The sequence below is a fragment of the Cheilinus undulatus genome, linkage group 19 (assembly GCF_018320785.1).
Source record: "Cheilinus undulatus linkage group 19, ASM1832078v1, whole genome shotgun sequence".
NCBI lineage: Eukaryota > Metazoa > Chordata > Actinopteri > Labriformes > Labridae > Cheilinus > Cheilinus undulatus.
Genome location: NC_054883.1, coordinates 15,014,829 through 15,031,417, shown reverse-complemented (window position 1 = coordinate 15,031,417; position 16,589 = coordinate 15,014,829). Strand labels below are relative to the sequence as shown.

General features: G+C 40.4%; 1 protein-coding gene across 1 annotated transcript in view; it reads right to left on the bottom strand.

Annotated features, from left to right (window-relative positions):
* The window catches only part of LOC121527281 (contactin-associated protein-like 2), a 349,243-nt gene that overhangs the window by 10,498 nt on the left and 322,156 nt on the right, over positions 1-16,589 (bottom strand). The window contains exon 23 of the mRNA XM_041814178.1: positions 10,186-10,279. Coding sequence (XP_041670112.1) covers positions 10,186-10,279 — 94 coding nt within the window. The remainder of the gene's footprint in view (positions 1-10,185; positions 10,280-16,589) is intronic.

Below are 16,589 nucleotides of genomic sequence, written 5' to 3'. Positions count from 1 at the left end.
TGCTTGAATAAGCATTTATATTTGCACACTATTGATTGCATTTCCAGGAAAATAGCTCAGCATAATGTGAGTCTGCTTCTTGCCTCCCACAGATCACGGTGTGTATAATGTATCTGCACTTTGCAATATCTGATACAACCTCTGCAGAAACATTTTCAACACTTTTTAATATACTGACTGATCTGTATGCAGGTAAATGTCACCATCTGATCATGCACTGGGTATCCCTTTTCACAGGAATGTGCAGAATCTGCTCTAAATCACTTCACACCTTAAAAAAGGTGAGCATGAATTAGCATCTGCAGGACACAAAAGCTCTCCACTGTAGTCAGTGAGCAGAATACTGATAACCAGAGAGGTATGAATACAAAGTATGAAAATGAACACACTCCAGCCCCCTGCATGTGTGCTGATCACTGCAGAGGCCTGTGTTTGAATACTAATGGGCTCTCTGTTGGGAGCTGAGCAGCTGCTTTGCATACAACGCTGCTGAGGAGTAAATAGTCGACAAACCTCCCCTTGTTTCTGTTTTATTGGGGCCAGTGATTTCATAAGGGATGTATTCCTTAGAAAGCAGCATTTCTCCAGTTAATGTAACACAAAACAACCCACTTTTTTTTTACTATTTGAAGGCTCATTTGTCACTGAAAAGACAGAGTTAGATGGGTTTAATGCATGATATTCAATAAGTGCTCACAGAGGAACAGTTTGAAGGTGCAGCATGATGAGTTTGGACAGTCTGGTGAACCCTGGACTACAATATAAAGGTCTTGGGGAAAAAGCAACTTTAGTGAAGCTGCGAATTTCCAGCTTTTGAAAGACAGTATTATTTAAGTACTGATTCAGCTCAGTGAGACCTTATCTGTGTAAAAATTGGATGACAGTAACCTGAATAAGTTTGGCTGCTGATCACAGACGGCCCCTCCCTTTTGCAGACAACCAATGTGTCTGTTAAAACAGAAATGATGTAATATGACAATAAACATTTTAGAGTTCATACTTAAATTCAACTTTATTCATTTTCAAAGTCTAGCACTTAAATTTTAATGAAATAACCACATTGCAAGCATTACAGACTAAGCAAAAAAGTCAGAGGTCTAATACAGGATTAAATTATGTATACACCCATTTTAGAAGTAGTTTCATGAACAGTGGCTCACACTCTAGATATGTTGGAATAAGGTTGCTGTAAATGTGAAAACAGTGACTGAATTTTGGATTTAGACAGAAAGTTCTGCCCCCCTAGTGCTGGCATTGGCAGAGAAGATTTTTCATGAGTGCAGCCCACATCCTCAGCTCTGCTGCTCATCCCAGAAATGCATGTTCCTTACAAATGTGGCTCAATTTAAAAGGAAAATAAACAGGCTTTCCATCGGTTGTTTACCAAGAAGCATTGTTACAACAAAGAAATAATCTACCAAACACAAATTTCCTTCCTTTAGTCACTAGGTTTACAAACAGGACTTAACAAAATTTTAAGAAAAAATACATTTACAACCATCAGCTTGTCAGTACCAGTCACCATACACTCATCTTAAAGCTTGTAATCCTCTTCCTGGTTTACCCCTGAGGCCTCTAAAGTGGTTCTCCAGACGGATCAATAAAACATTTAGGAACATGCACACTGTAGCACCCCTCTGTCCACACACTCATCATGATTAGAGAACAGCAGAGGCTCATCCATCAGAGAGTAGAAATTAAATGTACCATCATATATGATAACAGCAGTTTTATCATATGTTGCACTAACACACCATCAGCGACAAGGTCATCATGGGCCTACTGATGATGTGTTACCAAGGTAACCAGTGACATCACATAAATAATTCAAAAAGGTGAAGCAACACCTAAAGCTGGGAGGAGACGGCTGGAAAGAGTTATATGCCATGGGGGGAGGATGGGGGAGAGGTAGCGGAGATGGAGGGTGTGGTTGCAAAACAGGCGAAAAGGTGAAAGTGGAGGAGGAAGGAGGGAGACAGAGGAGACTGTCTGGACTGTGTCTGGGTGGGTGGCGAGCAATTGGGTGACAAGAAGGGCACTCAAATGGATGGAGAAGGAAAAAAGGAGATCAGACAGTTGTCATGGCAACTAATAGATACTAGTGCAGGGGTTGAGGGAGAGCAAAAAGGAGAGAGAGGTGAGTGTGAAGATGGGGGTTAATAAAAGCATGCAAAAAATATTTCACCTTCAAATCGCTGGCGTCGGGGCAAACCTTGTATTTCATTTTTTTTCCATAAATCAGTGCAACTGGTCACTCTTTACATCTGTCAGTGGGTTTTACACATTTTAAACCAATAAAAATGTCAAAAAGATGCAAACTACCATCAATCAATGTTGGGTAAAATACACTGTTTTTCCCATTCCTTGGAAAGTGGTGGTATGAGATAGGAGGTTTTGGCCTAAAGCCAGCAAAATGTTTAAGATTTTGTGATGAACGCATGCAACGTGACCATTAACACAAATGGACAGAAATCTGTCACGACTTGAGAAGAATATTGCAAAAGAGAAAACTGGACAGTCAGAAAAGGTTACTTATAAATAGATCAACATTTGCACTCAATTATAAACCCCAAACTACAAACTGCCTGCTGTGGATTTAGCTTTATGTGCAATTAAAGCACATGCAGTTAAAGTAATCTGTAGATGATCCAAACAGGCAGAATCTGCATCACGTGAGTAGATGGAAACTAACTGGTATGATTTTAGGAATCAGCAGTGATGGAAGTAAAAGAGAGAAGTTAGAACTGAAGTATATCAGCATGGGAAATGAACTTGTGCTGGACACCCTCACAAAGGTGTATTAATCAGTGCCACCTCCTGCATCCTCCTCAACCAGGATGCCATTTTGTGCAGAAGGAACACAGACATAACAGAGCTGCATAAACAAAGCGAGTCAGATTATAAATATCACACTGTTTCTGACAGCCTTATCCTCCATGTGACTCAGACACACGCCTGGGAACTATGCCATCTGCCTCCAAATGTGGATAATTCACCTTTTAAATTCAGAAGCATAATTTGAATCTTCGGGACAATCAGGAAAAATGCCACATTGACACGTTAAGCAGCAAGCCTTTAAACATTTAAATTGAAAAAGGGTGACCTTAAATCTCAGAGAGCACATGCAAGATCAGGGACACAAACATGTTAAAACAATATTATCATATCCAGTCATGTAGTTACCTCAGTGGAGTTTGCCACAGTGTCTGAATGCAGGTTGTGAGCAGACCGGCTTCCTCACTTCCCCTCTTGCCTTTCCTTTTCGTTGCTAGTTGGTTCTCTCTCTCTATCTCTCTCTCTCTATCTTTCTCTCTCTCTGCAGTGCAGTCCCACCCCCACTCTGACACAGCAGCTGGAGAAAACCTGGATCCTGTACCATAACTGCCACGGATCTGGACTCATTAAAACAAGGCAAAACTAATGAAAGGATTCTGATGTAAGCCCTGCACCCACAAACTTCCTGCATCAAGCATGAATGTATGTCCAGCTCCATTTAAAGAACTCTAAGATCATAAAATTTAGAATTGGAAACAACATCTATGAGCCTCAGGATCAATAAAAGAGAAAACCACTTTGTGTTATCACTCTCATCTTTTATCAGGGGTCATCAGCTCATTTATCAGAGTCTGGAAGTCTGCACAAAAGTCAGAACACAAAAGACAAGCGTTAAACTGGTGACCTTCCAGGAGGGAGGAAATAAAATCTAAAAATTCTCATCTGATTAGTTTTAAAGACTCAACTAGTGCATCAGTGCTGATTCCTTCAGTCCAAACCCGCAACAGCATCATCAGCAGAATGGCTGCCTAATAAAATGATGAATGAGTGCACCTAAACAATACGCACCAGCTGACTGTTGATGAAGAGTGATAAAATGTGGGTTAATCAAGGTACTGTTCAATTGAAGTGCCACTCCTTTACTGAACTAACTAGCTGAAACAAGCACACCCTGCATGTATGTTTCTTCACACAGTTTCCCTTTGCTCTTTAGGAACATGCTAATGTTCTGCTGAGAAGTGACATCATGCGTCCACTCTTATTTAAATCTTAATCAAGCCTGTTTATCTATGGAAAGCAAAATTAACTCAACTAAAATCAAATAATCATAACGTGATCAGCTCTTTTCAAGTCCAGCCACAAATTCTATATTGGATTGAGGTCTGGGCTTTGACTGGGTCACTCCAGAACATTACCCCTTTGTCTTTAAACCATTTCTGTGTATCTGTCTCTGTCTCTTTTCCCAAACTGTAGTTCTCTTGCAGACTGAATAAGATTATCCCCCAGGATTTGACAGCATTTTGCTGCATTCATTATACCCTCTAGCTTTACAAGCCTTCCAGGGCTGGCTGCTGAGAAGCATCCCAAAATCATGATGCTGCCACCACTGTACTCCACAGTGGGGATAGTGTGTTTGTGGTGATGCCAGTGCTTTTTTTTTTTCTCCCATGAAGCTTTGACTGGCCAACAGTTGTTGTCTGCAGAGTCTCTCCCATCTCAGCTGCTGAAGCTCGGAACTCCTTCAGAGTAGTCATAGGTGTCTTGGTCTTCTTGCACGCTCTCTCAGTTTGTGAGGACGGCCTGATTTAGGAAGATTTACACATGTGCCATATTCCTTCATTTCTTGATGATGGATTGAACTGAACTCTGGGGGATGATCAATGTCTTGAAATTATTTTTGTCTCCATCCCTTGACTCATACTTTTAATAAACTTTTCTCTTACTTGCTTGGGGTGTTCTTTTGTCTTCATAGTGTAATGGCAGCCAGGAACAATGATTAACCATAGATGTTCTAAGGCATTAGGGCTGTCAAATGATAAAAATGTTTACGGCGTCTTGTATAATGACTAAAAATTACCATTTTGGTCTCATCAGACCAAAGAACTTTCTTCCTCTTGACCATGGAGTCTCCCACATGCCTTTTAAAGACTGGTCAAGATATAATGTGCTTTTTTTCAACAGTGGCTTTCTCTTTGCCTCTCTCCCATAAAGCTTTGACTGGTGAAGAACCAGGTCAACAGTTGTTATATACAGTCTCTCCCATCTCAGCCGCTAAAGCTTGGAACTCCTGGCCTGATCTAGGCAGATTTACACATGTGACATATTCCTTCCATTTCTGAATGATGGATTTGACTGAACCCTGGGGGGTGTTCACAGCCTTGGAAATATTTTTGTATTTATCCCCAGACTTATACTATTCAATAACTTTTTTCTCTGAGTTGCTTGGAGTGTTTTTTTGTCTTCATAGTGTAATGGTAGCGTAATGGTAATGTAATGGTAATGGTGAATACTGATGGCTGGACCTCTGTTGAATTAGGTCAGTCACTTATTTTACATTAAATATTTTTGTTTGACATTACTTTGTAGAAATCTGTTTTCACTTTGACACAGAAGGGGTTTTTGTCATTATGAGGTAGTTATTGTAGTTTAATGGGAATAAAAATTAAAAAAAAAATATATATATTTTTTTGAATGTAGCACCAGGCTGCAACATAACTGAAAGAGTGAAGGGAGTCTGAAGACTTTCTGAAAGCACTGTATACTTGAACAAGGATAGTAGTCCAGTTAGATTTACTAATTGAGGTATAACCACAGCCTGATTTAACAGTGCTCATAAATGTACTGACTGGAACACACAGATTTGTGGCTCTGACAGCGGGGTTGGGAGTATGCCTGCTGCTCAGACTAAAATATGACTCAACTGCCCTCATAAATTTCACTGGGATGTAGAAATCTAAAGGAGAGACTGTATGCAATAAATCAAACCACCCACCACCACGCACGAGCATAAGAACTCACGAGGGTAAAAAAACCCAAGCAGGCTTACACTTTCATAACTGTACATGGTGTTAGATATAAATATCTTGTTAATATGCACTAATGTGAGTAATCCAGTCACCTCCAGCCTCTGCTCACATTTACATTTAGTATCAGGCTGCAGCAGCTTCAATAACAGAACCTGTAGCTGAGTCATTCTTGTGTTTCTTGATCCATACCTCTTAATTACCTAGAGCAGCAAACACAGGCAGATCTCCTGACCCTGGCTCTGAGGGATCCACTGACTGCAACAACACACAGGCTCACTGGACACAAAGAAGCACAAACAGATGATTTTTTTCCTGAAAAAATCAGTGACATGCTGATAAAAATGATTTCAAAATGGGCTGAGTAATTGCAATTAACCACAAAAATTCTGAGATGAATCACTAAATGTTTCGATCATTTGACAGCCCTAATACCAAAGAACATGTATGGTTAATCATTGTTCCTGTTCCACACTATGAAGACAACAGAACACTCCAAGCAAGTAAGAAAAAAGGTTACTGAAAATACGAGTCAGGGCATGGATACAAAAATAATTCAAAGGCTCTGAACAGCCCCCAGAGTTCAGTTCAATCCATCATCAAGAAATGATGGAACATGGCACATGTAAATCTGCCTAGATCAGGCCGTCCTCACAAACTGAGAGAGTGTGCAAGAAGGAGACTAGTAAGAGAAGCCACCAAGACACCTATGACTACTCTGAAGAAGTTCCAAGGCTCAGCAGCTGAGATGAGAGTGACTGCAGACAAAACAACTGTTGGCTGGGTTCTTCACCAGTCAAAGCTTCATGGGAGATAAAACCACCGACATCACCACAAACACACCATCCCCACCGTGAAGCACAGTGGTGGCAGCATCATGCTGTGGTGATGCTTCTCGGCAGCTGGACCTGGAAGGCTTGTAAAGGTAGAGGGGAAAATGAATGCAGCAAAATATAGGGAAATCCTGGAGAACAATCTTATTCAGTCTGCAAGCGAACTAAGGCTTGGGAGAAGATTTATTTTTTAGACAATGAGCTGTAGCATACAGAGAAAGCTACACAGAAATGGTTTAAAGACAAGGAAAATGTTCTGGAGGGGCCGAGTCAAAGCCCAGACCTTTATGCAGAATTTGAAAAGAAGAATTTGCAAAGGAGGTTCAAGCTTGACTGAGAGCTATCCAGACAGACTCAACTAAATACTGACTTGAAGACGCTGAATATTTATGCAGTCACTTCTTTTTTACATTTAATTTTTTTTATTTAATTGATATTACTTTGTAGAAATGCCATTAAAGGGGGTTTTTGTTCATTTTTTCTGTAAAAAAGCCAGATGATATTGACCATGATTGATTTATAAAATCAGTAAAAGGGTGAAACATCTAAGAGGGTGAATACTTTTTTTAGGCACTGTACTACCGACAATTAGCAGGCTCTGAGGAGATGTAGGCGATGTCTCTGTGATCAGTTTGTGTGAGCTGCCTCAAACACAGAGGCTCTGTCTTCCAGAAATAGACAATCTGATAGCCATGCTGTTTGACAGTCTCTGTTGTTTCTGTGGTCCTGACACAGAGGAGGAACAGATCAGATGAGATGAGCAGAATCAAACGCCTGCTTTGTTCTGTTTCTTTTCTTCCTCTGTCTCAGGCTGTTTCATCACATTACTCCTCTCAACTATGTGCATTTCTTCATTTTTCCCATCAAATCATGCCTTTTCTCCTTGCTCTGTCCACATGCATTATTCTGTTTTTCTAGTTCTATAAAGGCCACATACTTCACCACGTTGTGTCGACTGATGTGTAACGTGTAAGGCTGCATATGAGGAGTAGTCTGAGAGTTGGGTTGTGTTGACTTTGTCCTGCATGCCCTCCAAGCATCTGTGCATCGTTAGCTGTGTAAAGATGGATGGCTCTATTCTGTGTGGTTGTGCCTGTTCTAGTGTTTATGTGCCCACTGTGTTGTATTCCCAGGGGTTCAGCCTGCGTGTGCAGCAGTCGATAGTTCTGGCTGGTGAGGGTAGTCAGCTATTATTTCAACCCCACTGACTTTTTCTGCTCTCGAGGTGGAGGACAAAAAGATGAGAGGGAAAAGAGAAGAAAGAACAGAAATGTGAAAACTGCCGAAGAATGCAAACAATGAAGTTCAATCAAAGGTAATCCAGGGGGAGAAATACGAACTAATGAAAAGGATCAGAAATCAAATCTCAATCAGAGCTGCATTGTGGTTTGCTACGGATATTATGGCATTAATAGGATCTGACAAAATACACCTTAAAGGGATAGTCCAGTGTTTTTGAAGTGCTGCTGCATGAGGTTCATGTCTACAGTAAGGATATTAGCCACAGGAGATGACGGTCAGCTCACTCCTTTTAAAAAGAGAGAGTGTTGGAGATATGGAGGCTATGTGGTGTGATTTCAAACAAAGGGGGTTGCTAGAGAAAAAGTAAAGACCTGAATGCTTAATAATATGATGAGCTTGTTTTACCATAAATTTAGCTACTTGCAAAATCTAACCTCATGCTAATGCGTAGCTTCTGTTTCTCATCCAGGGGCTGAACTGATCGACATGTGTACATTTGTCTATGGATAATACACTTACTATTGACAGGCACCTCATACGACCACACTTGAACCTAATGCATTACCTTTTCTCCAGCAATTATCTGAACTCTGAAGGAACCCTAGTGAGCATAACATAAAGGCTATTTTCATAAGGACAAATATATGGTTGAATAGATTCTGCCAGATTCCATGATAAATAAATATAACGTGCATTCACACCTACACAGTATGGGCAGAGGCCAGGTAATGCTCTGCAGTCCCACTGCACCATCTAGTGGGTACAACCTGTCATTACAGTGTCATTCTACAGAAAGCTCTAAGAATTTAGAGTTACATAGAGAGGTTAGTTTTGTGAGTTTATTACTACACTATCTAATTTTGCACAAATATATCATTCTTTTGAGTACTGACTTGGAAGCAAATTGGTTAACTGCAGGAATTGAAAATTTGTATTAAATTACAGAAATAAATCAGTGTAAAACTCTTGGACTGTATTTTGCATTTAACTAATTTATGCATTTATTTCTATAAAAATGTGTAAACTTGAAATGAATTATAAATATTCTTTACTTTTTAGAGGACATGTGGTGACTCTCTCAGTGTTTCACAACCCCCACAGAGGTCCTGACCCCCACATTAAGAACCACTCATGTAAGATATTGATAGTGCAATAATTCTAGTATTTTACATTTTCATCAATTTTACAGTTTGGCTGATTTAATTAATTCAAAGTAATAAAACATTGTGACTTAATGTAACGACTAAAGTGTAAGGATTTTTACTTTTCTAAAATTGTCTTAGAATGTTTTGGAATGTTTGTTGACTAAAACTATAAAGACCATAAATAAAGCTTGGCATTAGTTCATGCAGGACACTGTAGTCATACACCCAGCCATGATCAGCTGATCCCAATTATTGCCTCCAGGCTCCCACAGCTTTTTCTCTCAGCACAGTGGTGTATTTAAATATGACATGCTTCTCACTAATCCCTACTTCACTGACCACACTGCTGCTGGCAAAGCGTAGCCTCCTCCACCCCAGCCTCCCCCTTTATAGCATAAAGCTTGTTGCACCCTCATATAAGCATATTGTCATAAATCCATCCATATGGGGTTTCTAGCCATGTGCTCCCTGGAAAGTCTAGTCATGCTTCTTGACTAACCCAGGAAGCATCTTTAGAGCAGAGCCTTCTTCACCAAGTAAAACTGTATAACCATTTTACAGTAAAATGGTAATATGTATGAAGAGAGTGTTCCTGAATGAAATAATTAAAATGTGACAAAAGAACATTATAATCTAAAGGCAAAGACTAAATGAATAACTGCCTAAATTAACCCTGCTTTACGGTAGATGAACAAGTCAAATCCATCCATCCTTTTTCTACACTGCTTATCCCGCTGGGGGTCGCGGGGGGGCTGGAGCTGATCCCAGCCGTCATTGGGCGAGAGGCGGAGTACACCCTTGACTAGTCATACAAACTCCGCACGGAAAGGCCCAGACCGGGAAGCAAACCAGGAACCTTCTTGCTGTGAGGCGACAGCGCTAACCCCTGCACCGCCATGCAGCCCCCAAGTCAAATCATTCTATGAAACTGGCAGCTAGTTTGGTGTTTCCCTACTTGTCTCTTTAGTTCTTTTGCTTTTTTTTTCCTACTGTAAAATTGGTTTGTAAGCAAAATAATTTGGCAGGTCATCTGTTGTCAGGCAAAGAGTTTTTTCTAAGATGGGATGAGGATAGCATAGTTTAATTCACAAAAAAGAAAAATATGATAATATCATGAAAAGTCAGGTGAGCTGAAACTTCTCAAAGTCTAACCAAGCCATTACTCACCAAAGACTTTACCCAGGAACAGAGTCTTGACCAGGTTGAACTGTGTGTCTGAGGCGTCTGGGAGGGTGTAGCTGACAGGAGGGTAATGATCCAGCTGAAACAGAGAGAGATAGAAATTCATTTAAAGGCATCATCATTAAAACTGACCCACCCTGAAATCTGCATCTGCACATTTAACACATTACACAAGATGGGGAAGAAGTCATGATAATTCATTACTGCATCACATTCAACAACTCAGTGGCTCCCTCTGGTGGCTTTAAATGGTGGTTTTAAAACTGTATGTGCCTTGCAGAAAATGAGTGCAAATGTAAAAAAGCTGAAATAAAGCCCAAACCTCTGCAGAAATCTAGAATATGTAATCAACAGGTTGAAATCTTTTGACATTTTTTAGGGTACTAATGGACAACCTCGAAGGCAAAACGTAAAGGAATATTGTTAAGAGATAATTGTAATATGGGCAGAGAAGGCAGCAGAGCATTGTTATCTTTAAAAGAGAGGGAGACTTCTATTTTTTTATGATTTCTGTAAAATAAGAAAAAATAACTTTAAAAAGGGGTAAAATGACAGATATAAAAAAAACATGACAGGCAGACAGACAGAGATGCTGAGAAAGGATTGTTATTGTTTAACCTTTTCATGCATAAAGGTCACTGGTGGATATTTATTTAAAAGCCATTTTCTATTTCTATTCTAAGAGACTCTGAAAAGAAAAATGCTGTTACAACAGGTTACATTTAAGGACTTAAAAGGCTTCTAATGAGCTTGACAGCATGATAAAAATCCTCTTAGATTGGTTTTGTTTCATCCTTTCTTTCCTTTCCTCTATCTCAGCATGCAGCAGCTCTACAGGAAGTAGAGCGGATGACTAATGTACCTTTGTTGACGTGTTTGAATGGAAATATGTTATATTGTTGTTACAGAAGCTCTAATGTGCTGATTTGTTTACAGGTTTTAACTGGTGGATTTTTCCCATCAGGAAAAATATCCAAACCTCCTCCTACTTCAGACTATTCCCTCTCTTTTTGTCTCCACTCACACAAACAGACCAGAGATATTCTAATTTGTTTTTTTTTTCCAAACGCCTGATCTCAGAGGAGCATTCTGTGGCTTTTGTTTTCCACTGTGACTGGAGGGTGGGATAATGGGGTACAATTAAATTTGGCTCAGCTTATTTACTTTGATCTGCAGAAACAAATTGGCTGCACAGGCGGGGACGCCGGGCTGAGTCTCCAAACGCCACAAAGAGGTCCACAGAGGAGGACGGCAAGGGAAGGGACATCAATTTACCCAACTTTATACAACGGCAATTATTAGGCTTTCTTAATACGCAGCCCAATTTAGACAACAGTTTTCTTCTTTAAACTCTGTTGTGTCTTTGTTAACACCCAGCCTACATAAGCAGAGCAATCAGGGGTGGAAAAGGAGAGAATTAACAATGGCTGAAATCTATTTTCTTGAATCTGTGCTCAAAGAGAGTCTAATTTAGCTGATGTTCTGTTTACATTCACACTAATTTACTGTAAACAGAGACGGCTCTACCGCCATGGCAGCACTGCTTTAATGAAGTCTGGGAGACAGAAAATAGTCCCATTACACTTTAAATATTGGAGTAGGAAGGGAAACTTGATGCAAAGTTCTCTTTCTTTCTTTCTTTCTTTCTTTCTTTCTTTCTTTCTTTCTTTCACAAATAGAAAACCTACCAATTAATATCTCTTCAAAAGCACCGTATGCCCTCTGCAGGGGAGGGAAGTAGAAGAGGAAGGAAAGGGAAGGAAATAAAAGGAAAGGAAAGTGAAGCAAAGGGAAAAAAGTGAAGGGAAGAAAAGGAAGAAGAGACAAGGCAATGCAAGGCAAGGAAGGAAAGGGAAGAAAGGGAAGGAATGGAAAAGAAGGTAAGGCAGGAAAGGACAAGAAAGGGAAAGGAAAATCACAGCAAAGAAAGAAAAATAAAAGAAAGGAGAAGAAAGGCAAGGCAAGGAAATTAAAGCAAAGGGAAGGGAAGGATTGGAGAATGGAGGGTGAAAGGAAGGGAAGGAAAGACAAGGAAAGCAAAGGACAGGAAAGGAAAGAAGAGAAAGAGAAACAAGAAAAGGAAATAAAAGGAAAGGGAAGTGATGCAAATGGAAAAAAGGGAGGGGAAGAAAAGGAAAGAGAGACAAGGAAAGTAAGGGAAAGAAAGGCAAGATATGGAAAAGGAAACAAGGGAAGGGATGGAAAAAGAAGGGAAGGAAAGACAAGGGACAGCAAAGAAAGGAAAGTCAAGGGAAGCGAAGGAAAGGCAAGAGAAGGGAAGGAAAGTCACAGCAAAGAAAGGAAAGGAAAGGAAAGGAAAGGAAAGGAAAGGAAAGGAAAGGAAAGGAAAAGAAAGGAAAGGAAAGAAAAGGAAAGAAATGGAAAAGGAAGTGAAGGTAAGGCAAGAAAAGGGTAGAGAAGGAAGGTCTAGCACAAAGGGCAGGAGAGGAGGGAGGAAGCGAAAGGGAGGGAAGAAAAAGGAGGGACATACTGTAGATAAAAAAAAGGGGAAAAGGGGAAAAAGGAGGGGAATGAGAAAGGAAAGGAGAGAGGAAAGAAAAAGAGGAGGGTGGACTGAAAAAAAAGCAGAGGGATGGAAAGTAAAGGCAGGAAAGGGAAGAGAAGGAGAGGAAGAGGAAGCTGAGACGAGCAGTAAAAGAAAGGGAGGGGAAAGACGGGAATGGATATAAGAAATAATAGGGGAAGAGTGGAGAGGAAGAAAAAAGAGAGGGACAAAATAGATAGAGGAAAAAAGAGATGGAAGAGGTGAAGAGGATAGGAGAAGAGCTGAAGATTGGAGAGGAGATATCCCTGAGCCTGAAGGGATTCCTCTCTTTCATCTGCACACCCTGGTGGAGGGTGAGAGCAGGGAGGTTCAGAGATGGAGAGATGGGAACTTATTTGATCACTACATGTTTCTGCTTTGATAGAGAGCTAACCTGACGGGACTCACAGACTGTTTGAAGACCAAACACAGCTCTGTGTGCAGCGCTCTGTTTGTGTGTTTGGGTGTGTTTTGGTTAGTATGTAAATCTAAACCTTGACGGTGCTATCATCTTTCTCCTTTAACTCCCCTTTGACTCTAACATCTTCTCCTCTCCATCTCTACTCTCATTCCTTTTGCCTGAGCAGGTTTATAGTTAGGAACAGCAGACCCTACTGCTCTTCCTATGCAAACGCCCCCCAAGCAGAGCAGGCATCAATGAAAGCAGAATGACAGGGATTACGTCAGAAGCAGAATAAAGGAGGAGCTGGGGTGGAGGAGGGTTGCAAGAGAGAGGCATGAGCATTTTAAATAAGTAAGCATAAGAGCCAATAGCGTGCTTAGAGCAAATCAGCTGGCCGTCAGCTGATGAGGGCTAGTGTGAGATCAGCTGATCTTAATTATGGCAGTGCTTGACTCTTTGGCCTGCCTGAACTAACACGGCACGCTTGATTTCTTGTCATTCTGTTGTATGCCTAAGTGCCAACTTTTAAAAAGTTCAGTTTAACAGGTTAATTGATATAAAAAAAGGTCTTACACTATACTTTACACCATTGTTAAATAATATACTCTAATCTGTGCCAACCTGCTCCTTGCTGTTTCATCTATAATGCTTGTAATTGTCTTTGAAATGTATTCAGATTTTTGTTACATTACCTCACTGTTAAGTCATACCCACGGTTTATATATGAGATAATGTTGTGAAATGATTATGATCTCACTTGTGGTTGTTATATTTAAGGGTTATCTGAGGAAACTTAAAACTCCTGCTGGTTTTACCAAACCTTTGATTTGCTTTTCTTGTTCCTTTCATCCTGAGCAGACCGCATTCACATCAATAGCTCATTAGTGTGATTGTGAGCTAAAGTCAGGCTTCCTGGATGAAAGTGGATAAAGTTTTACTAAAAGCCCTCCTGGGAATGGGTAAGCAGATGGTGTTAGTGGATATTATGAGCACCTTAAAAAGAGTCCAGAGGCACCGAGGCAACTTGGAAAAGTTTCACTCACCAAAGTTATCTTTGTTAGCACACCTTCTGGCTTTACATATTTTTAATTGGTCAGCTTCATCTTTTTGCTGTCCAACAGTCCCCCTGCTGATTTTTGTTTGCTTCAGTCCAAAGATCATATTATGCCTGCCAGTGTTCCTCTGAATTCTCTGAGCACTCTTCAATGTTAAATGCTGAACTTTTCCTTTAAAAAAATGATTCAAAGCGTAAAGCAGTGGTTCTCAAACTTGGGGTCCGCGATCCACAGCTTGGGGTCTGGGAAATAATTTAAAATACATTTTTAAAGTAACGCCATGCCATTAAAAAGCTAATAAATACATACAGTATAGGGAGCACAGTGCCATAAAACAACCACACTAAACTAATGACTCCCACATTAGTCAGCTTTGGGCCAATCAAAACTTATGTGACATATCACATAAATCTATCACTCATCATGCATCAGTCACTTTGCTCAGGACGCATTTGGTGTGCAGGTCCAGCTAGCAACAATGGATAAATATTTAAGCGTGTCCACTTCATCATGTAATGCTAGGCCCAAACCAGCTACACTGAGAAAACATGATGACAGCTATCTTCAGTTTGGTTTTACTGAGAACAGCAGCAGAAGACCAAAATGTGTTGTGTGTCTTCATGTGAAGCCATGAAGCGCGCCAAGCTAAAGAGAAGTTTATATTGGTCTCAGAGGTCCCCAAAACATGCCTGTATTAATGAGCTGTCTGGCTCCACCCCTGACCCCGCCCCTCACAGGAAATGGATGTGGCTCTCTCGATTGACAGGAGGATCAGGAGGGGAGAATGTAACTTTCTTCCAAGTGGGGAGGGCCAACTGAACCTGGGGGCGGGGCTAACTTTCCACATGACAAGAGGGGAATATCTGAGAGCAGCTTGTTTCAGCACACATTTTCTGAAAGGTGGAGAAAGAGACGGGGGAAGGAAGGGATTTTTCTGATTCTTGGGGGGATTGTGGACAGGAAACAGGCACATATTTTTGCTGGAAAAGCCTGAAAAAATGTATTTTGCATAGTATGTGACCTTTAAGGACAAAATAAAAGACTTTTTTTCTGATAAAAGGGTGAGGAATACATCCAGTAGGATCACAAAAAGGATCACAAAAAGTAGGAAGCCACACACTTAATCAGGCAAGAGCTTGTATTTAGGTTAAAGAGTTTAAAATACAGCATTTAGGAGTACAACTGGCAGTTAACATATGTTTATTCAGCGTGAGGGTTATGTGGGAGTCCTTAAAAAATCTTCTGCCCTGTAAGGGGTCCGTGGACCCCAAAAGTTTGAGAACCCCTGATATAGAGTATAAAAGTGGGCATGTGCAACTTTAAAGTTATCATGACAGTCACTCACTGGGCTGTGCATCTATTTCTAGACACAACTGATTTGCAATCAAGCAGAAGAAGAAGTGCATTCATGCATGTGCTTGTGATGAACAGAGAATAGTGTCTCTGATCACTTCCAGGCTAGTAAAAAAGTGATGCATAGCATTCATGCCCCCCACCCCCCCAGGTGATCAGCCGCTCCAGGATGTGAGATGTTTCAAGTTTAAATTTCTAGCTGTGTGAGATTTTGCTGAGTGTAGGTGATAAGATTCCAGTCTGGATGGATGTCAGTGAATGAAGACCAGAGAGGGCTAAAGAATTATGTAGCAGAGAAGATGTAAATGTAAAAAGTGAAAGGTGTCCACCTAATAACTGTACTTTTACTTGAGTACAATAGCCATGCACTCTTTCCTCCTCTGTAATTTCACATCAAAAGGGCAAACTGCATTTTTTAACCCCTTAAAACCCAGAGCTGTCATTTTTTAAATGTACTCAGTTATTTACAAAATGACTGTACATAAGAATATGTAATACATCACCATGAAGCTCTGATTCTCAGTTAACCAGTCCAGGATAAAACTACCACAGGAGACACTATTAATGCATTTGTCAAGCTACACAAAAATAATAATTAAGTGACACAGCTCACCATTAGAAGCTCTCCTGTACTCTTTAATCATAATATTACATCAAAACCAGTCCTGCTGCATCAGAGAGAGTCCACAAAATCGAAACCCAGTCGAACATTAAGTAAAAAAATGACTGAATCCATAAAGTTCCATGAACTGGTTTGCATAATTTCAAAATTGCCTTTGCAGTCAAGTATATTTGCTGTGATAATGAGTTTTAATCCAGGCAATTATTAGACAAGGTATAAAGAAAAATGTCTGCCAACCTCTGACATTTAAACTGACTCCTCATTTAAACCAATCAGGGCCTTTCTTTTTTGTCTAGAGCCTAGAATGACCAATGAGGGCCTGGGTTAAAGGGAAGTGCCCGCCTCCATTGTGATGTCACCAGCCCCAGCCATACAAGGACTGGCATGCTCCCAGTAACATAAAATGGTAAA